This window comes from Podarcis vaucheri (genome assembly GCF_965113315.1).
Source record: "Podarcis vaucheri genome assembly, chromosome: 8".
Classification (NCBI taxonomy): domain Eukaryota; kingdom Metazoa; phylum Chordata; class Lepidosauria; order Squamata; family Lacertidae; genus Podarcis; species Podarcis vaucheri.
The window spans coordinates 63,264,868-63,287,621 of NC_138766.1; the positions used below are offsets into that span (position 1 = coordinate 63,264,868).

General features: G+C 41.5%; 1 protein-coding gene and 1 long non-coding RNA gene across 5 annotated transcripts in view; one reads left to right on the forward strand and one right to left on the reverse strand.

Moving 5' to 3' along the window:
- On the forward strand, positions 1-11,902 carry LOC309539851. Its single transcript, XR_014222996.1, has 3 exons — positions 1-251; positions 604-772; positions 11,628-11,902. It is a non-coding gene; the product is annotated as an uncharacterized lncRNA (long non-coding RNA).
- PEX2 (peroxisomal biogenesis factor 2) overlaps positions 9,510-22,754 on the reverse strand; it is a 19,629-nt gene continuing 6,384 nt past the window's right edge. Inside the window, exons 1-2 of one of the 4 annotated variants that reach the window (XM_082236202.1) lie at positions 17,929-18,070; positions 9,510-10,696 (exon numbers count right to left, since the gene is read on the reverse strand). In XM_082236202.1, coding sequence (XP_082092328.1) covers positions 9,762-10,679 — 918 coding nt within the window. In that variant the 5' untranslated portion in view covers positions 10,680-10,696; positions 17,929-18,070 and the 3' untranslated portion in view covers positions 9,510-9,761. Of the gene's footprint in view, positions 10,697-17,652; positions 17,691-17,928; positions 20,161-22,754 lie in introns of those variants that run through there. The other 3 variants (XM_082236203.1, XM_082236200.1, XM_082236201.1) reach the window with 3 other exon arrangements.

Below are 22,754 nucleotides of genomic sequence, written 5' to 3' on the forward strand. Positions count from 1 at the left end.
CATGGGAGGGACCCATGGAGCTACCTGTAATTCAGACTGATCCCCATCCCACCCCCATAACAAGATTTGTGCAGCTGCTCTGGTTTCAGTGATGGCAGCATCACATACCTCTTTGAGACTCCAGTCAAATGACTTTGATTAAACTAGAGTTGTGTGTGTGCATGTCTCTCTGAATTCAGTAAGGTTTCCTTCCTGATACATCTGTTCAGCATTGCAGAGTAAATAATTTCTAGGTGCTATTGGAGAAAATGGTAAGAAGAGAATACAGTATTTAACTGTGTATGCAAGAACTTCTGGCTGGCCGATAATTTCCTAATGGGAAATGACAGCTTAAATAGTTTATGAAAACAGCATTCCTCTAAAAGTTGCAGGCAGTGATTTGTATATGTAACGTGAAGAACAGAGGACAGTATTTTAAAGGAACGTTTCACAGGCTTCTTAGAACTATGAGAGCTATTTATTTAAAATTGCTTCAATTTTTTCTTGAAGAAGGAAACAGTTTGGAGATCAAAGTGAGCAGTACTGTTATTTCTGTCACTAAAATTGCAGATTAGGGTCTTTGTCAGTGTTGCTCTTTGGGTGGTCATGTGTCCTATTTTAGAGAGGACAGCCCTCTATATCAAGAGGGCTTGAAGGACTCATCTATTTGAAGTGCTGCCCAGTCCAAGCCCAGCTCAAAGGCTAAGAACCACAAGACTGGAAAAGTTAGCACCTGGACAACAGACTGAGCAGGCATGTGAACCAACCTGCTCACAGTCTTTTCCCTGCTGTGGTGAGTTGTCATTATTTCTAAATGTGAATCTATACATATCAAGGAGCACACTTATGCAAATATACATCCTCCTTTTTGCTGGTGCAGTTCCTCTTTGGGTGATATTAAATCTTCATTCTCTAGGGCAGGGTCTGGATCTGGTGGCCTTCTAGATTTTGCTGGACTACTACAGCTCCCTGAGCAGTGGTTATTTGGGCTGTGGCTAATGTTTCTAACTCTCCTTGGTCTTAAGGGCAAGCTGTCCTGAGATTCCTCCGCAGCATCTGAGGAACGTTTGCTTTGAATTAACATCATGATTAATTATTTCTGTCCCATTACCTTTGCGATTTCAAATATTTGTTGGAAGTATGGTTGGTGAGTGAGGCAGAAAGCTGACATGTTATTTGCTTATCAAACCAAGGTACAAACTCAAGGCTAAATATCAATGGGATCATGAAGGTTCCTATAGACTGTGGATTTATGTCCTTCCTCCAAAAATAGCTTTGAGAAAGCACAATGCTTTTCTGAATACCTCACAAGTTGGGGCTGGCAGGAATGTCAGGTTTCTTCCACATGTCTGGAATGGGCAAGATGCCAGTACCAGTTTCTACACTAAAGGTTACATTGCAGAATTATGCTCTGCAGTTTAGTCACCCAAGATTAAAGATCTGGGAACTTGCTTAAAGGGTGGATGAGAGGTTGAAGCAAGCTGAGAAAGAACAAGAGACTCCAGCATAGAAAAGGGACTCTTGGCTGACCAATCCAGGGACAAGTGATCACATAAGCAATACTTGAGTTGCTATCTTGGAAGGGCAAAATACACAGGGAAAGAGTCACTGGTGAGAGGGAGAGAGTGTGTGTCTCAGTGTGAAAAGCCCCAGAAATCTCTATTTAGTAATGTAGATGGGAGGGGTGGGTGGATTTGTGTGTGTGTGTAGAAAAACAACTCTGGGAGAACCCCTTCAATTCTACAGATGGGTATCAACCTTTTGCAAGTCTTCAAAATATATCAAGTCAGTTTGATCAAAGACATTGGTGGAATTTTTCAAAAAAGGAGCACGTGTAACTTTAGGGGAGGCTGCAAACAGAAGGTGCGTGTGGATCTGTTGTGCGAGGGGAGTCAGAGCGGGCTATGATGTGGCCAGAAGTTGTGCCCCACAGAGGTGAGCCTGAATGTGCGCAGAATATTGCTTTATAAGGATTGGGTTGGCAGGCTTGTCGGTGGGCAATTACAGCTTCCTTCAAACATCTGCAAAGCTGTTGCCTGTACACAGCTTAAGTTGTGCTAAGGATGCTCATGTCACATTCAGGTCAAAGCTGGAATGGAAGAAGAGGAAGAGAGGGGAGCTTCAGAAAGAGGGCTAGGCTGGATTCCCATGTGGGTAGGAGGCTTTGTGGGATATTTGAAAGTGTGCAAGTGCAACATAACTAGAAAAAAATGGGCAGAGTGAGAACACGTGAAATGTCTTGTGATTCTTCTAAAGTTCCCTCTCCCCCCAGGTAGGAATCCCTCTCCCTCCAGGGAGGGATGTCAAGCTAAAGCTTTCTTGTGCCTCCAGTAGTTCACTCAACTGCTGGCCTGAACAAATGGAGCTCAGTTGCCACTTGCACGCCTGCAGAGACTAAAGGCAGAGTTTTTGCCTGACATAAAAAATGGCAGAGCAAGGCCATCAGGTAATTATTCAGCACTGCAATGAATCTGAAGAGATGTTAGGGAAAGTAGATAAATGCATTTAGATAAGGGTAATTAGTAAGATGTTCCAAACTCTGATTCAAAGCAAGCCTTAAAATTACTTAGGGGTTATCCTTGCACTTCTAGGTCACCAGTTCAAGTGTATGGGCGGGGGGGGGGGGGCAGGAATGAAAAAGTACCAGCTGTCACTCTACCATCAGAATACCTTCCATTCCACATGTTTGCAGACATTTGCATACAACAAAAGCACATTGCAAAGACTTCAACAGGCAGTTCCTTGCTGTAAAATGTGAGTGATGGTATGTTGAAGGACAATCCACTCCCACCAATCTCAACCAGGCTGGATAAGGGGGGTCATCTTGCCAACTTTGAAGCCTCGATTCCTCTTATGCAGTAGAAGAATTTTTTTTTTTTAAAAAAGAAGTTTATGCAATTGTCATCGAACAATGAGAATAATATGAAACAAAGTTGATAGTGAAAACTGTCAGAATGAACCACAGTAATAACGAATAACAATCGGAACACAACCGCCTGTTTTAATTCTGGATGAGATCACATGAAATGCCTGTTAATAAAGGTAAAACTAAAAATCCGTCCTTAAAATAAGTGAAAAGTCCAGAAGCAAAGCATGATGGCAACATGAAGGCAGTTGTTTGTCTGCAAGCAATTGGTATTCAGAGATGCTTCTGAATGTGGAAGCTCCTCTTCAGATGGCTAATGGCTAGTGATAGCTTTATAATCTTCCAAAAATTTGTCTAATCCCTTTTTACAGCTCATTGCCATCTTTAAATCTTGTGGCATGGAATACATAAAGATGTTACTTATAGATTTATTGAAATACTGACACACCATGTACAATAGAACTCCCTTTTGTCAGTTCTGAACCTACCACCAATACATTTCAATGGGTCAGCCAGACTTCTAGCATTATATGAGGAGATCTCTCTGTTTCATATTCATAATTTTATCACTCTCTGTTGTGTCCCTCCTTATTAATCCTTTTTCCATGGTGCAAAATGCACGAAGCCAACAGAAAAGACTAAAAGAGCTAAAGGGAGTAATAAAAATCAAAGCATAGGGGAGGGAGGGTCTTGGACAATAAGAGTAATAGATTTGGGGAAGTATTATGGGAGAGGAAAAGAGAACTTGTTTCCAGCTAAAATGGAAACACACACAAGCACTAGATGTTTTTAGGGGAGGGAATACGCTGCTCTGGATTTTTAGTATTATTAATCTGATTAATTAGAAGAATATTATACTACCTCTATGTCATAAAAAGTGGCAGGTTCCCTGCCTCCTTTTCACCAGAAGTTCTGCCCCATTCCCCATATGTCTTGACTTTTAATATGAACTTTGTATCACTTGATGTAAAATATGATTTTTTTTGGGGGGGGGAGGGAATTGTTTTAGAGTAGAATGTGACCTATGTACATGACATCATCTCATTGCTGCCAATCTGACGGAGCAGTTTTTCAGTCCCCTGACCTAAATGTTTGGGGTGTTACTCCTGTTATGTGAATGTACAGAGTGTTCCTTTGTAGGTGTAGTCCCCGTGACATCTGGGTTACTGGTTCCACACTCTTTCGCTGGAATAAAGCTGCGTGCAATTTTTATTTTAGCATTTTGCCAAATGTTAACATTGGTAAAAATGTGTCGGCTTTCAGTGTGTTCTTTTTTTTTATCTCTGTGTGTGGCATGTGTTTTATAAAAATTGATTTTTGAAACTTCCTGGATGAGGAGCATGTTGTAAGCAAGCAAGCAAATAAATAAAGTACTTTATATGATATGTCGTTAGACACCATATCTGCTGCCTCGTCCCCCATCTTCCTTAATCCCTTCTTGACTGGCTGCTGTTTTGAATCCTAATTGTCCTGCACCAAATTTGCACATTCAATCTCAGTTGGTCTAGTCCTCAAGGCATTCAATAAAGTCACATTTAGGCTAATGAATTTCCATTAACATCTGCAAGTAAAAATTAATGTTTTAAAGTGCAAATTAAATCCAGGCTCTTCTCATAAGGGTATGTTCAGCAGAAATGGCTGTGATCTAGCTGTGCGGACCTTGGAAGAGTAAATTTACTCTCAACACACAAAGGAAGTGCAATGGATACTAAGAACTGAGCCTTCAAGGACCAAGCCCTCACTCACCTCCTTGCACTCTCAGTCGCTAATTTTCTCGGGGTAAGAACACCACCACCTCAACCTATCTTTCAGTTTCATTTCCCTGAATGTCACCTGCACCTTGCACCAGTATGTCAAACCTGTCAAGATGAAGGTCAACAAGGAATCTTCTCTGTGGTGGGACAGGGATCAATGCAGTACAGTTGCACCTTGGTTTTCAAACAGCTTAGTTCCTGAACGTTTTGGCTCCAGAACGCCTGGAAGCAACTGTACCGGTTTGTGAACTATTTTTGGAAGCCGAACTCCTGACAGGGCTTCCAATTGGCTGCAGGAACTTCCTGCAACCAATCAGAATCCGCACTTTGGTTTCCGAACGTTTTGGAAGTTGAACGGACTTCTAGAATGGATTCCGTTCGACTTCCAAGGTACGACTGTATCTATTTCATGCAGGGATGTATATATTTGGTTCAGCCCTTCATCATACATAGAAGATTCCTAGTTTGGCAACAATGGGGAATGGCTGTAAGAACTGGTATACACGAAAATCAATGGGTTGTATCCAACTAAGTCATAGAATCATAGAATTTTAATTGGAAAGGACCACAAGAGTAATTGGAAAGAAAATTGGAAATTTTAGTTGGAAAGGACCACAAGAGTCATCTAGTCCAACCCCCTGCAATGCAGAATCTTTTGCCCAACGTGGGGCTTGAAATTAAGAGTCTCATGCTTTACTGACTGAGCAGAAGGACCCACACAATGAAACTCCAACTCCCTCTCCTCTCCCTGCATGCCCCTTCCTGCACCCCTGAAAACCTGTTCTGGGATTTCCCCCAATCCTCTGGAGCAGACTTGTGGAGGGCATGGGGGCAGGTCCTTGCGTGTCAGAGAGGAAGTTCTGTTGTGTAGGTGAAGGTCCTTCCACTAATGGGATGACTTTGCTGCCTACTACCCAAGACACTCACGACACTATCCCTGTACAGTTTCACTCTCTAGAAAAAGGGTTGCATGTGCAAATCTTGGCACAAGTCCTTTAGGCTGTGGCATAAAAGCATCCAGATTAATACCAACTGGTTGTGTTTCGCCCATTGCACAATTAAGTCACTTTCTGGGGTGGGAGTCAGATGTGGACACAGAACTTTTGTCACCAGGCTGGCTTGGGCTGGCAAAAGCTGTTGTCCAAATCATGTGGAGACAGGGCCGTCTTACCCATTAGGGTTAATGGCGCCCTGTGCCACGGTGCCCGCCCAACAGGGGCGTCCAGCAGCGGGAGTCTGGGACCAACCGGGAACAGCTGCGAGGGCATGCTGGGTGGTGGCTCTCCTGCCTGGGAGAGGAGGCAGCGGCGCCGCCGCCGCACAAAGCTATGCGACACCTTTCTCCCTCCTGCCCACCCCGCAGCAGTAGCGAGACTGCTGAGGAAGCCCATGCAGCAAGCGAGCCTCAAGCTGCCCAGTGCAGGGGGCAGGGAGGGGTGCCGAGAACGTTGCCCCCCTGCCCCTTCTGCTGAGCAAAAAGGTGGAGGAGAGATTCATTCAGAAGGATGATTTAAGCACAATGTGTGGACCCCAATTCCTTTGCTTTTCTGCCAGTTATTAACTGCACTCTTTCAACAGGGCAGAGCACAGAGGGAAATGATAGCCTGCATCCCAAAGGAAAGAATGGCAGACTGATTACTTTATGGTTATTTTGAAAAACTGATGAGACAGCAAATGATAGTCAATCCTATTAAAAAGATTAAGCATACACACACACACACACACACACACACACACACACTCCTTCAAACACCCTATATAGCCTACATTGGGATTGGTTGATATGATTCTACAACTCAAGAAGAGTGGAAATTACAGAACATCTGCAATGAAATTGGTTTTCTGTGGAAAACTGATGAATCACTTACTGCCAATGACTGGAAGGAAAAATGCTTGTTTATGCCCTTATGTAATGAATTTTTATGAGGTGAAGTTTGGTGTTTATTAAAAAAAAGAAAAAAGAAAAAAACCACTTTAAACCGCCAGAGATGTAAAATAATAGAATTCCAAATTCAAAGCAATGAATTACTGCAAAGACAATCACAAGTAGAATACTATCTGCTACCAAACATCCAAACAGACCCATTACTCTTATAATGACATTAAAATTTTTCATCCATCCAGTTAAGTGGGGCGGAGAGGGGGGGATGGCATGAAAAGGGGCAGGCATAGGAGTTCCAGTTCAAAGCAGAAAACACATCTGCATTCCTATTTTGAGTTCCAGAATGTTTTCTTTTTTCTCCTCCTGGAAAAAGAGATGGGGGGAGGGAGAAGCGAAAGCATTTCTCAAGGATAAAATTACATTTCTCAGCGAGTCTTCAGAGAAACAAATCAAAGGTCCAAAAGCTTCCTGCAGTCCCAGGAATACAGATTGGAGACAGACTCCTCCCCCATCCTAAAGTTCACACGGCTTTTTCAATTGAAGAAGTCTGGAACCCCATACATTCGTGTATAGGAGACGCTCTTACCCCAAACCTCCCCTCAATGGGGCTTGCTTGGCTGTAGAATAGGCATGGCTACAGGCTGGCCATGTTAGCTGAAATCTACAAATATTTCCTCCTCGTAGCTAAGAAATTGCCTCGCAGTATCAAAACTCTGTTAAGAGTTAAAACAACTGCATTCTCTTTAAAGACAACGGAACAACTTTTAAATAGGAGTGGAAATTAGCTGATGTTCTTGCTTGTGGCTAAGGTGGGGAGACCGTAGCCCTGTGCCAAACTGACTGCTAAACTAATGATTACAACAACTTAATTACCCTCAGTGTGCTTAATATCAACCCCCCATGGATTCCTGTCAGCATGCAAACTGTAACTCTAGCCCTCATTTGGCAATTGCTTTGGGGGAAATTAGCTTGGCTTCAGTTGCGAGGCGTGTGTACAAGTGCAGAGTTCTGAGGCGATAGTTATCTTTCTAATAATCCTTTTTCTTCTTGCACTTTGGAATTATGCTTTTACATGGTTCCCCCACCCCCACACGGAAAACCACATCGGCGATAACAGCAAGGGAAAAGAGCCAGGAGCAATATATCCACTTCCTAGCCTTTCTGCTCCAGTGCACAAGTATCAACCGAGTGGCCGGCAGTTAGCCACCCTCTTCAGAAATATGGCAAGCGTCACTTTGCGGGACTGGCCTGGTACAAAGGAACGCAGGGAGCTGCCTTCTACGGAGCCAAGCCATTGGCGCATCTAGCTCAGGGCATATCTAGCATCACTGACTAGCATCAGCTCTGACACTCCCAGCCCTTTTGGGAGATGGGACAATACCAGATACTCCACCACTGAGCTACGGCCCATGTCATGAACAGGAAGGAGGAAGAGGGATCTGGTGTGGGGTGTTGCTGTTACTGGGACACACAGCAAGCTAGGGATGGAAGAGGAGAGGTTGGCACAGAAAGTACTCACGGGGTGGTGAAGAATGGCCTGGTCAATGTGCAGGAACCAGAGCAGCAGGGCCCATGACCAGAGAGTCAGAGGGAGCTCTGTCTCCCCAAATGCGGCAGGCTGAGGCCTAAGGAGCAGTGGGAGGAATGTTCTAGGAAGCTGAGGCAGGTGAGGGCCCACAGCCCAGCTCACCAGCCAGCCAGGTGGTGCTTGTTAGCTGGAGGAGCTGAGTGATTCCTCAGCTGGAGGAGACTGGGAACAGGTGAGGGTCACCTGCCTCATCAAGCCCAGAGGCGACAACTGGCAAGCAAACTACAGCTTGGGTGTTCCAAGGAGCTTTCAGAAAGTTCAGTAAAGCCTCTGAACCTATTGGAGGCATAACAACACTGGGGGATGCAACCACAATAAGGTTTGTGGATTGGCCCCAAAGTATTTGCAAGTCAAGCCTAATTTGGTTGATTCAATGTACATCCTATGCCCTTTAAAAATGTTATGGGGGGGGCTATTAGGTTGTTTTTTTTTTTAAAAAAAAAATAGTTATTTTGTGGTCTCTTCTTCTTCTGTGGTCACTCATAGCCGAGTAAGATTATCTTCTATAAACATGGTTTTAACAATCAGTCCGTGACTGTGGAGGCCTTCTGGACCCACACGTCCTTCCACAGTGGGGACATTGGTTTCTGGATGGGAGTTGGTCACAGTGTGGATTTGCCAAGCGTGTCTTTCTCTTAGCATGTTTCTCCCTTGCGTCCTGAGTTTGAGTGTCTTCAAAGCCCATGACACCTTTGGTAAAGGCTGTTCTCCAACTGGAGCGCTTTTATTCTGTGAACCGTCCTGAGACCCCAGGTACAGGATGGTATATTAATAATAATAATAATAATAATAATAGTTTGCAGGTGCAGTTGTCTCTATGCAACGAAATCATACTAAGGGTAGACTCACTGAAATTAATAAATCTGTTACACCTTTTAAAATATTATTACTTTTATTGGTCTACTCCCATACCATCCACAGAATACAACCCAGTGTGGTTGAACTGTATATAAAACTGAATGGGTCTAGCGCAACTTGAGAAACAATAGTGTGAAATGGCTTCCCAGAGTTTGTGGCAGCTTTTAATGATGCCATCTCTTCTCTCCTTTTCTTGGCACCCATGTGGTTATATTACATGTAACTATTACAAGTGGCTGCACTTATGTTATGGTTACCAAGTTTTTTCCAATGAATCCGGGGGCACTTTTCAACTTCAATGGATTTTGTGTGGGGACTGATTTGTAAATCAAGGGACTGTCCCCGGGAAACGAGGACGTCTGGTAACCTTAACTTATGTATCATAGAATTGCAGAGCTGGAGGGACCATGAGGGTCATCTCGTCCAACCCCCTGCAATGCAGGGATCTTTTGCCCAATGTGGGGCTTCAACCAACGACCCCGAGATTAAGAGGCTAATGCGCTACCGACTGATTCAGTTACCTTAAAAAAAGGTTTTCTTTGAATACACTGACTTATGATGATATAAATAAAATGGACAAAGTTTAATCACTATTTTGTTCTTTATTTACAGTTCTATTGAGATTGCAATTCTTTGAAAGCCACAATCTTTTTATAGCTGTTGATCATTTTACAGTTAAGTAACAAAACCTACAAAGTAGCACAGAATAAGAGAATTCCAGTATTACAGAAAGGTTAAAATTACTGTAGGCTAAATTTAACTATCAGGATAGAATAGTCCCATAGAATGCACAAGTTATACATAATTATGGATTTGAGGAAAGCCTAAACAAGCTTAATGTGTATCTACCTCTTTCATTTCTAACTTATACTTTAATGGCTGCAGATCTTGCACCTCTGTGCCACATTTAGGACAAGTAAAATACAAATCAAATAAGTAGTTGCTTTTAATACAATAGTAACAAAAAACATGTGAACAGCCAATGGTGTGAGGCAGAGTGGGCCACTCTCCACACAGAGAACATTCCTTGCAACATGTTGCTGAATTATTTTCATTTCTGGTACCCCCTGAAATAGGTAATGACCAAGAAGAGACTTTGAGTTTGAGCTTTTGCATGTTAATAAGTGGTAAAAGAAAAATAAGAAATTCAGCAAACCCATGCCACAGGAGTTCCCTGTTTGTGTATTCAAATCCAATCTGACGGACACTCTGCGGCTGGCAGAACACTGATCTGATTCGTAAAATACGTTCAGTGAGTGTAGCAAACTTTCCCTTCTGAAGAAAAGCGAGGAAGTTCAGCAATTCACAAAGCCTGATGAGCCCAAACACTATGTTAATAAAGTACTTTGTCTTCCGGAATGACTCCAATGGACGATTGCTAAATAAACCGTAACACCTTTCTTCCAGCCATTTCCCACCGACGGTGCAAATAAGGTACCAATATTTCTGTTGCTTGCTCAACGCCTGGTATTTCTGCATCTGGGATAAGTCGTTCTTGTACTGAATGTTCAGAATAGCTTGCCCCACGGTTGCATTCTTGGAGTAGACAGTGAATCTCCACAAAAAAAGCCACAAGGAGGCTTTAAGCTCTGGTTCAAAGCGAGCCAACAGTCCGGGTTTAAATCCCTGAAAACAGCGAGTAAACTGGGACCAAACCAGCTGTTCCAATGCTTTGTTCAGTTCAAGGGCATCAAGCTGACTTATTCTAAGCACAGGAGTCACTTTCTTGCCATTGTCATCGCCAGATGCCATTGTCAACACGTGGCTTTCTATGATAAAAGAAGAGATTTAAAGATATATATTATTATCATATTAATTTAAATTACAATTTATTAGGCTTTAAAAGAAGTATTTCATGTTGATAACAACTTTGTGAGCTAGATCACCCAAGAATTCAAAGCTGGGAAAGTGCAACTTACCCCAAGGTCATTCAATGGTAAACAGAGGTTTGAAACCCTGAGTTTGCTACCCTCTCCTATTAGTTCTCCCAGAACAAACACTGTATATACATACCCAGCGACAGTAATGCTCACATAATTTTCACCCTATATGGTTGGTATTAATCTTTCAACTGAAGCTTAGAATGTGCAATCAACAATTAAATTTATAATTAAATGTGAAGCATGGTGCAATAGGCTGCACACACAAACACCAATTCCTTTTTTATTTTTAAATAGTTTTCTCTCAACCCTCCACACTTCCCCAGAAAGATAAGTATTTGGTTTTAGGAAAAAGGCAAAAAAAGCTTATTCCAAACTCTCTCTCTCTCTCTTTAATGGCTATTTCATAGGTGCAAGTGTTCCCTAAGAAGATCACAGCACTTCCTATGGCGGAAGTTATTATCAAATATGAAAATTAAGAGGAACTTCTTAGGGGAGGAATTGTATTGCAGTTAAAATAGTTAACATGCCTTCAATGTGGAAGTTGGGTATATTAAGTAGACATATGGGTAAGATAAAGAAGAAATTGTTGCCACATAAGCACTTGCCATACAAAATGATATGGAAGAATGTGAATGAAAAGCATGCATGAGAGAAGGTAAGCGTATCAAATTAATATACATAACAGTGTAGCAGAGACTGTGACAAACTTTAGGTACTTAAAAAGAGAATTTTAGCTTCCTTTAAACTAAAACCAACATTCAGACGAAAGCTGCTTCCTTGCAAGAAAGCATCAGGTGTTGCTTGTGTTTTTTTGCAGGGAGCATGCAGAGCACTGGCTATATCTGCTGGATGCCACCATCGGCCAGCATGACCTGTGTACACGCTCCAATATCCCTTGCAGCTAAGCACTGCAAGGGACAATGGGGTAATGATGGGAATGTCCTTTTGCAAGTGAGATGGAGGAATGCTTGCTGGTGCTGTTGGGAATCCCAGGGTTTTCTGCAACATACAATGAGGACCAGGGGATCTATGGCAGAAGAACTGCTAGGTTGTATTGTGCTAAACACTGGAATAGATTCTTTGAAATCTGGACAGAGTTCTGCACTCTACTGATGTCATGATGGTTCAAGCCCGCGTCAGTTGAGGTGGTGTATTTATTTTTCATCTGGTGATGGACAGCTGGTGACCTTGCAATACCTTGGTCTCAGGCTTTCAGCACTGTGTAGAGCAGGCGCCCCCAAACTCGGCCCTCCAGGTGTTTTGGGGCTAAAATTCCCATCATCCCTGACCATTGGTCCTGCTAGCTAGGGATGATGGGAGTTGTAGTCCCAAAACACCTGGAGGGCTGAGTTTGGGGATGCCTGGACTAGAGGCTGTACATTTTAGGCAGTTGCCTCCTATTTTTCCATTCTATACAAGCACAACTTCCTGCTGTCAGTCAGCAATCAGTCTCATTAATTCCCTCATGGTCTTAAATGGAACTGAACCAGTCAATTGCTTTTATGAAATGTGAAGATGGCTCAGAGATTCAAGACTTCTCCCAGAAACGGTGCTAGGTCCACATGTGGCAGAACAGTGTGCTTAACTTATAAAAATGTTTGAACTGGTATGATTAAATTTTCTGCTCCAATTATTCACAGTGCACCATCACTATGCACAGAACGTTACAGAGTACAAGAGAGGAAGTCCCTGCCTTGAGGAGGTTACAATCTAAAATCTGACAATGGGGAAACAATGAATCTATTCATGAGGAATTCCCTGGGTTCACTTTCATCTCAGACCAGCAGGCATAGCTAACACAATTTTATCTGCTTGTTTTGATTTTGGACTAGATTGCTATAAATTACTTGGAGAAGAATACAAGGGCTGTTCAACCATGGCAGGAAAAGAAGGTGGAGCTCAAGCAGGGCAAGTTATTCTTAGGCAACCCTTGTCCACTGCACAACCCATAGAATCCATCTCACTGTAAATGATCTAAACAGTGTTAAGTTATGTGTGTAATACAGCACGCACAATTGAAGCCAACCTTTTTTCTGTGAGAGCATCCAAAGACAAAATCTAATACCCAACATACCAATGTTGTGTGAAGCATGATGGACTCCAAAATACAAGAGTGTATCTGCAGAAACTTACACAAGTATGGTCCCGCAACTCATAACATCATGTAACACCAAGACAACTTGCTGTGTGGATCACAAACACAGACTTTTATTTTCAGTCTTGTGATCATAAACGAACATTCTTTCATTTATTCTTTCATACAGACAGTTCCCCGAGCTCTATAAAGATAGATGTAATGGAAATGAAAGCATATATACAAGCGTTGCTGGAAACACAAGGAAGCTTTAGCACAACAATAGAGAAGTGCAAGAAACTTGCAGATGAAGTTGATGTAGAACTTAAAACACCTAGAGAAGCAACACAACAGCAAAACTGTGCCGATCAACCCAACCAATCCACAGAAGAGTTCTACCGTTGGTCCATCAATATTCCCTACCTGGATTCGCTTATTACCTGAGATATTGGGACACTTTTCTGTCACTAGGTTGCACTGCATAACCCATCATGATGAGCTTCACCAATAACAGTGAACTAACCTGCATAGAGTTTGCTAAAACGACTATGATCACAGGTGTACAGCATTTTTTGTGGGGGGGAATACTTTAAAACTCATGTCAGTTTCCTTCAGGATCTTTACAAACTGAAACTGTTGGGGATGAATCATTGTGTGAAATATGCAACAAGAGTCTTTAAACTACTGAACTATACTGAACCATTCCTTGCTATTTTAATGGCCATCCATACAGCACTTTCCCTTCCAGTTATAACATGCAGTTATGACTGATCCTTTAGCACTCTGTGCAGGGTGAAGAAATGGCGATGTACGACAATGAGTGAAGATCGATCGTCTGGCTTGTGTTTGTGGAGTGACCATGGAGAAAAGTTGAAGACCTATCCCAAGGAGAAATTTATAAAAGAAATGATTGATTGTTTTGGCCAAGACTCTCAGAGGCTCCAGTTTTTGTTTGAACGATGATCCACTTTGTATTATATTTTCCTTTATGTTATGGACAGGCAAGCATTAACAACAAATAAATAAATAAATAAATTCTGACTAGTTTCAGACCTTATGTCTGTTGTTCACTACAGCCAAGGCAGATTCTGTGTAAAAGGTGTGAAATTCAGCCTTAGGGGTTTTTAATTTGGTTTAGAATCCTACAGTATTGTTGTTCAATGGAAAATTTGAAGCTGTGTGTCTTTCTCCTGCCTTAACTCTGTTATTGTTAAATGGACAAATAAAGCAATTTGTTAGCAGTTAGTTTTGAAATGTGTAATCCCAAACAATACAGTACACCACCACGGTTTCTTGTTGCTTCTCTTCAGCACCATATAATGATGTGTGGGGTTCAGTCATATGAAGATTGATAATATTCCATTCAACAATTTGTAGTTACAAGTCATAGACCTTGCGCCTCCACATTTATTTCTGTGGACACCCATGACACAATGGCAGTCAATATATGTGACAAGGATTATTAAAAACAGTATACAGATGTGAAAGTTGTAACATATCTATATCCCTAACTCAAACAACACATTGCATATCATTTCTAACACTAACATGCCTTATGGTTATACAATTGCTTTTGCTATAAATATGCTATAGTTCTCTAGGTGTGGCTAGTTTTCCATAATACAATGGAGATTCTGTGCAACCTCTCAAAATAAAGATTATGCAATAAAGTAGGTTTTAAAGAGGGAGGGGAAATATAGTAAAAGGGGAATGTGACCAGAGAAAACGAGCGACTCATAACTCAATTCTATGATTTCCTAGAGGAGGCATGACGGAAACATTTTATCTATGCAGACATACCTCCCTGGTTCTGTTTATCAAAATTATTTATGTAATCTTTAAGTGAGTTGCTACTGTGAAGTATACAGAGACTATATACAATAAGCCCACAACTTGTGTACATTCATCTTCATGCGCATGGCAATTTTCTTAAAAGAAGGGGTGGAGTTCCAGGATAAACAATTGTGGCAATTCTACCTGCCATTGAACCCAATGGGTTGTGACTACAGTAGAACCTCTACTTACAACTGCCTTCACTCGCAGACGTTCCAAGTTGCAAACACAGCAAACCCGTAAGTAACAGGCGGGTTTGCGCATGTGCAGGAGTGGCGATTGCTGTTTGCGCCTGCGCAGAAGCGGCAATCGCTGTTCGCGCATGCGCAAAAGCAGGGAATCGCTGCCCGTGCCTGCGCACAATGGCGCTTCTCCCAGCGACCCGTTTCACCATAAGAATGGTCCTCTGGAATGGATTGTGGTTGTGAGTAGAGGTTCCACTGTATACACAATGTTGGCTTTAGGTGCGATCCCTAAAATATAAGCCCCACCTATGTTGCAGGCCTACCGTACTGAATTCTGTTCAAAATGCTTCTAGAAAGGGGGTTGTCTATGTTCCAGGCATCCTCCCAGACAAGATCAGTCACGATAGACAAATTTTGCTTAAAATCAGTTGGTCAACCATCACTAGACCTTTTAACAAGCTGAAGAGTTTTAGTGGCCTCAAAAAAACCCCACAACACTTATGTAATTGTATTTTTTTTTAACTGTCTTGGAAGCTTTTTGGATGAAAAGTGGCATAAACATGCTTTGAATAAGATAAACAAATTGGCTGGCACTCCAAAGAACGGAGCGTAAGACTTGGAACCTCCCCCCAAATCTGCCCTGTAATACATTCCTTTGCAGGAATGTACATTCCTGGGTGAAGCAAGTTTAGAAACTCATTGTCCTAGAACATCTCAGGGCTTAAAGAGGAGATAGCGAAAAGTTAGATACAGTCAGTATATCTCCTCCACTGCCATGGGCTTGAGGCTAAGATAATAGAGGCTTGCTTAAGGTCAGCTAGTTCCAGAGAGTTTGTGGCAGAGATGAGATTTGAATCAGCAACTTCCTGACCCACAACTCACACTCTTACAAACAGCACCACACCAATTTTAATTATATTATGCCCTATGAAGCTGAGAGATATTCTATGAAAGTACAACGCCTCTAGAAACTCCTTTCCACCATCTTAGTCAAATCACTGATAACTATAAGGCTCCAAATGGAAACCTTTAAGAATATTATCAATAGCAATGCTCTGTGAAGAGTGTGATCAAGCAAAGCAAAAAAGAATTCTTGAGGGGGGAGAAATGTTGCCAATTATCAGTATATATACTTTAAAATAATATTTTAAAGATGACGTGGTCCAGGTTTTAAATGTATTTGAGATGTTTCTGACCAGCTTTTCCTTGTAATGCCACACTGCTTTCCTTTCCAAAAGTAAACCGCATGCCATGTTTTTATATTTGTCCAACAGCTCTTTTAAATACAGGTAATGTAATAAATTGCTCATTTTTATTTAACTAAATTCAGGAATCCCTCTTGCAAAACATGCACTGTAAGAAAACAATTTGCTGTATATCACCAATAAAATAGGTATTTCTCCTGATATACTTTAGCATTGCTTACTGAGTATTGTACAAATTATGAATGAATATATTTTATTTAGAAATGCATTATTGACAGAAATCTATCAATAGTAAAGTGGGTATTGTCAAGGGCCTGTCAATATTAATGTAATTATGATTAAGGGGATAACATGGATTTTAGCTTTAATACCAAATAACATCTCCTACATTGCTGCTATCAATATAAGCATTATTATTGACCTGTTCTGAGGCTCAGAACTAGATGTATTACCATTAGGCATATTTGTCAATGCATTCTGCCTACAAAAATTCTACATTTAAATTTACAGGCCTGTAAACTTTGGCAGCAGAAATGTATGAGTTCAAGTAATCTCTAGGGTGTCATTCCCCCCTTCGCCCACTATTCTACTGTAATAAACTAATTTATGCCAATCCAATGTCACTGCCATCTCACTCCCACTCTATCTCATTTTTTAAGCATAATTAGCAGAAAACAAACAGCATTTTCATAATGGAAGGTCACACACATTCTGTTACTTAATATATGCTGGCCTTGCATATCTTCAGGATCCAAAGCTTAGGCAGAAAAGGAAACTAATGGGCTAAAACTCCTATTGTAAGAAGTTTGACTACTGAAATCCCTTAATTGTGTTGGCTGTGAATGCAGCAGCTTATTAGTGAACCTCTCAGTAAGTAATATTCCAATTGATTCAAACGTCTTATTATCCAAGTGCCTTAGTTCCCAAGGCCATTTACATCAGTGAGGCATGCTGATAATCTGTTAGGCACTCATCACAGTGTAAAATGCATCTCCAGCTGCCAATCAATACCACATCTCTTGTGGGCTACATTGTCTTGCTCAAACATTTTGTGGGGTCTGGGTACAGTGCTTGGAGGGGTAAGGGAAAGGGCTGTAGTGATAAGAACATCTGCTTTGAATGCAGAAGGCCACAGCTTCAATTCCCCAACATCTCCAGGTAGCGCTGGGAATGTTCCCTGTCTAAAACCCTGGACAGCTGCTGCCAGTCAGTGTAGGCAATGGTAAGTTAGATGGACCACGGATCTGACAATATAAGCTAGCTTCCTTTCTTCCTAAGGAGCACAGTTACACAGGGACAGAGAACCTCTGGCCCTCCAAATGCTGGAAGAGTTCAGCCAAGATGGCTACGACTCAGAAATCGGAGTCTACCAACTCAGGAGGTCCACAGGTTTCACATCCCTGGTTTCCATCATGACCTATTCCTGTGTCACCTCTGCTGGCATTAGCTGAAGACTTCATTTTGAAAGCTTTTTTTTAAAAAAACAGGTTATCATAAATTTAGTATATAGAGCGTAACTCTAAAACATTTCCAAGCAGGACCCACCTCTGTAATGAACATTGCTACTGTTTCTGATGACAGAAAGGCAAACAAGACTTAAAAAGAAAGAGGGAGAGGAAATCTGAAGTGTCGATTTTCCAGCAGAAATGCATTTTGTGGAATAAGTTGTAAAATGTATGAATTGTTACAGGTGATGAAATTGAACTAAATCATGTCACCAAACTAGAACAAAAGCAGGCACAGAAAATCACTTGCACTGATGGTTTTCATCAGTGCTTTTTTCATTTCTTGTTTTGGAGAAAAAACGATGCCGGTACTCACCATGAAGTTGTTAGAGTAAGTGCCACACTTTTGATACATCCTCCGATGTACCTTCATCTTCTCTACATCGCTTCCTGCTTTTTGTATCAACTGCATTATGATGTCCTTGTAGCAGCCATGATTCAACATATTTGGTAGGACTGAATTGAGTAAGAGGTGGTCCTACCATCCTGATGAACATCAGAGAAGAAACTGTCCGAATAACCAGAGATGATCTTGATGAAGTTACTGTAAGATTCATCTGAGATAATCCTCTTTCACATTCAGTCGAAGATATTGCAATTGTGCTTAAAGCGTGCATTAGAGGAAGTAATTTGTCCGGGACTTCATTTTCTTCAAGATATTCATGAAAGCCAAGAATTGTTTCATTTTCATTTAAGCAAAACTTTTGTGCTAGTTTTCTAATTTCAGTTTCACCAAAGGTTAATTGCTTTCCAGGATTTTCTGGCCAATATTTGGAATCTAAGACCTTGGCACATTCAGGCAAATCAGCATCATCTCCTTCAAGTATACACTTTCTAACAGTTTCTTTCAGACTTTCATAGAAAGCAGATGAACTTATTGTAGGGGTAAGTTTTTCATTTTTGTGGAGCTCACTCCCTTTGAACTTCATAGTCTTCTGACTCTCAAGAGCAACATTATAGTATGGACCAGGATTTTCAATTCGTTCTTCAAAAAGTTGAACTGTGTTCCTTATCTTCCTGTCTGCTGTAAACAAATCAATATTTTGCTCTTGTAAATCCAAGTTTAGTTCACTGAGAACTTGGAGAGCATCACACATAAGACCCAAATCGAGAACAAATTCACATGATGTTATTGTCCGTAAAAGACCCTCATAAAGACAGCGATCTGTTTTGCTTCTTCTCCTGTCTTCTTTTGCCTCCTGAAAGTGATAAACCAGTGCTTCATAATCTTGCCAAACTGCGAAAACTGTGCAAAAGCTAGAAGCAACCCAGCGGGTGCTTAAAATCCTTCCAATTTTCAGAAGCTGAAGTTCTAGAGTTGCTGCACATTCCTCCAATTCCCTAGCATTCTCGGGTGAAGCGTGGTAAGTCACATAAAGTTTGTCCATAAAATTCTTAAAGTGATTAACTCCAACCACTTTGTTCACTGTGTCACTGACAGACAATTCCAGACGATGGTTAGCACAACGCCAGAACATAACACTCGGAAATTTTTCTTTTATTAACCTTTTTACACCACCACGTGCGCCAAACAACACTGCACCACCATCACAAGTGACAGACAATAAATACTCCTTTAAATAATCTTCTGAGATTCCTAGGGACTCAAGATGACTGATTAATGAGCTTAAAATTCCTCTTGCTGTTGTATCTTGTAACTCAATCAAATCTAAGAAAAGACTTACTGGAGCCGAATGTTTGGGAAGAACTACGCGAATACTAACAATCAAAGTTATTCTGTTATTCACTGTTGTTGATTCATCAATAATTAAGGACATTTTGTTCTTAGAGTTCACTATGTTGCTTATTAATGTTTTTCTCATTTCATCTGCAATATGGTTTAAAATATTAATGCAGGCATTTGTAGAGTGAAAGGTATATCCCATGTCTAGGCCATTAAGTTCCTGTAAATTTATTTCATCCTCAAAGTTGTTAAATGCTTGATTTTTCTTTGCAACTTTGTAAGCAGTTCGAAACACTTTTGTTGTGTTTAAGATGACTTTATCTAACTTTTCACTTTTAGACTCAGATTTTATCCTTTCAGCTGCTTTGTGAGCGCCACTTTCCTTGTGTTCGAAAATCTTTTTTCTTAAAGACATTAACTGTTGTTTTCGAGACTCTCCAAAATGACTAATTTTGCAATTGGCCCACTCTACTGAAATTTTCACTCCCATCCGTTTTTCGACAGGAAGACTTCCGATATCTCGGCACACTTTGCAGCCCAACCTTTTATTGTTGACAAAGAGCCACTCATTTCTCTGACAGAAGTCATTTTTCTGCAATAGTGTCCAACATTCGGGCCAATCTTTGCCTGAACTTCCATCCTCTTGACCACATGTATCTTCAGTGTTAGTTTTGCGATGTTTGAAAGGATCAGAAGTTGATTCAACAATTTCTGCTGCTTCTTCAGCCTTCCTTTTTTGACTTAGTGGAACAAAGTAACTACTTAAGGTACTCATTATGAAAAATGATTGCACTGATTTAACTTGGATCACATGTACAACTGCCTCATCATGCCTTCTGCAAAGCGGCTATACTGAGCATAGGTCTGAAAAAGAAAGAGAGGCTGGCGTTAGAAGAATTCCAGAAGCAGAACTTGGAAAGACAATGGAGGGGTCCCACAAAGAGGGCTTGTTTTGGCGCTGGCCATGGCACCAACTTCCCCGGCCACACTGCAGGAATTGGACTAGATGACCCTTAGGGTCCCTTAAAGCCAGATGGCCTCCCTCCCTCCCATTCTCATATTACCTGGGACTTTTGCCGCACTGGCTCCGGTGACTTTGGCGGCTTCGGCAGCTCCTGCGCCCACCCTGCCACGGCCATCATGAATGCTGCCAGTGAGGCGACCAAGCCGCACATGGCCAACAGTGGAGTGCAGTGCGTTGCTGGGGATGCACATCACACTGTGCTGCCTGCTCTTGCGCTCCACAGGGAGCGGGACTCATGCGCTCTGGCAAGCCACGCTGCTGCTGACAGGAAGCAGCAGCTGTTATCGGGCCCAGGAACAGCTCCCGGAGGGCGGTGGCAGCCGGGCCCTGGAGTGGCACTGCCCATGCCATGTCTCCTCATGCGGCCAAGCATCTCCAGGAAAAATAAAGTGCCGGTATTAAGGATCATTGGGTACCGCCAGAAAAATAAGCACTGGTTTTCATCCAAGACCCAGTTTCTGGCTATAAGACCCTTTACCAACCTAGTGCTCCCCATATGTTGTTGGACTATAACTCTCACAATGTGCTGGCTGCAGCTGATGAGAGTTATAGTCCTACAACATCTGGAGCCTACCAGGTTGGCCTTGACCTTGAACATGGCCTGAAGGTATACAACGCAACACCCCTGCAGAAGCAGCAGGTTAAATTCTGGTCAGCGGCTGGACATCAGATTACCTGGGAACCCTGTGTGCTGCAAGTTCCATCATGGAAGAGAGATGTCAATGTAATAAAGATAGACTATTTATCAACATGATAATTTCTTAGAGTAATTCCTACTGTGCGTGATATTAAAAGATTTCTCAAAATCATTTGTATTGAGTCCATGCCAAGGAGCCTGAGGAGTATTGAGGAATACAGTTGCATGAGAATTCAGCTGCCAAGTAAGAAGACTTCTATCAAAGCTACAGTGTGCAAGACAAACTCATTGTTCTTTGTTTAAAAGGGACCACATTGGCTGTCTGTAGGCTGCCTCCACTCTACGGGTTTCCAACCCAAACCACAATAGAGAATCTCCTTAGAGATGCATACTGTACAATGTATTTTTCTATCTTCAGTCTCATCAAAGATAGGTACGTTACCTCAACAAAAGCCTCACTAGAAGCCCAGAGTATATTATCTCTTAATCACTGTAAAATTAGTTTGCCATTACTATGCCATTAGCTTAAATAACCTTAGAAAAGATTAATTTCATATTACATTTTAAATTTCTATATTCTTCAATTAAGTGCCTACTATCGTTTGAAAGAATAATAGAGACTTAGGTTCTCTAACCATTCTGCATAGCTAATAATACATAACATTTATATAACTTTCCATGTTTGAATCCCTGAAAATGTTAACTGATTATTTTCATGGTATTCCTGTGAGGCATTGAAGAATTATCTCTATTTTACATGTGGAAAAGAGGACTTCAGAACATATTGCATCAAAATTTGGGGAAAAGACTAGAAGGAGAAATCACATGATTTCCATGACTATATTCATTTTCTTAAGTCACATAATCTTTTACTTAGAATTTTAGTCATTTAATTTACGGTTCTTTACTGGATATTGTAAAAAGGATAAATAACTATGGGAAATAGAAGGGAAATATCTAGGTTTGTGAATTTTAGCTACCTTGATAAAGAGGACTGGACTGATAATACCCCTTTTAATTTTTCATGAAAATGCATTATGTTGCCTGGAGATAATCAACTTTCTGTACCATGCAAGAAGTATCTTACTATGCTAGACATCATTGATGGCTATGTCCACAATAATGCTTAGGCCGGAAATGGTAGTTTGGCAAAAATACTGGATTTGTAACACATTTCATTTCAGAAGCTATTATTGCTGCTACTAGTACTGTTACTATGATTTTGCCCAATGGCAGTAGCATTGATACCTGTAAGACCAACAACTCAAGTAGTAAGATCCTGAGCAGGGGTCAGCAACCTTTTTCAGCCGTGGGCCGGTCCACCGTCCCTCAGACCATGTGGTAGGCTGGAGTCGACTATGCCCCACAAATAACTCAGAGATGCATTTTAAATAAAAGCACACATTCTACTCATGTAAAAACACACTGATTCCCGGGCCATCTGTGGGCCGGATTTAGAAGGTGATTGGGCCGCATCCAGCCCCCAGGCCTTAGGTTGCTTACCCCTGATCTTGAGTTTTACATAACTTTTATTCTGGCTAAATGTCCTTTCCCGCCTTACCCCACACCATCCTGTTGCCCCAAGAGGAACTGGTAGCTTTGGTATATCAACTCAAATCCTTTCTACTGGGCACAAACTTACTTAAGGCAAATAATTTTTTTGAAATAGGTAACTGTAAGACAGTTGGGTGTCTGTTCTGCCTTTTACCAACAATCTTCATCTCTTCAACCTCGCTTCTGTTTAACATCTAGCCGGGTGCACCGCTCTGGGAAACATAAAAGGCGGTTCAGTCCTAA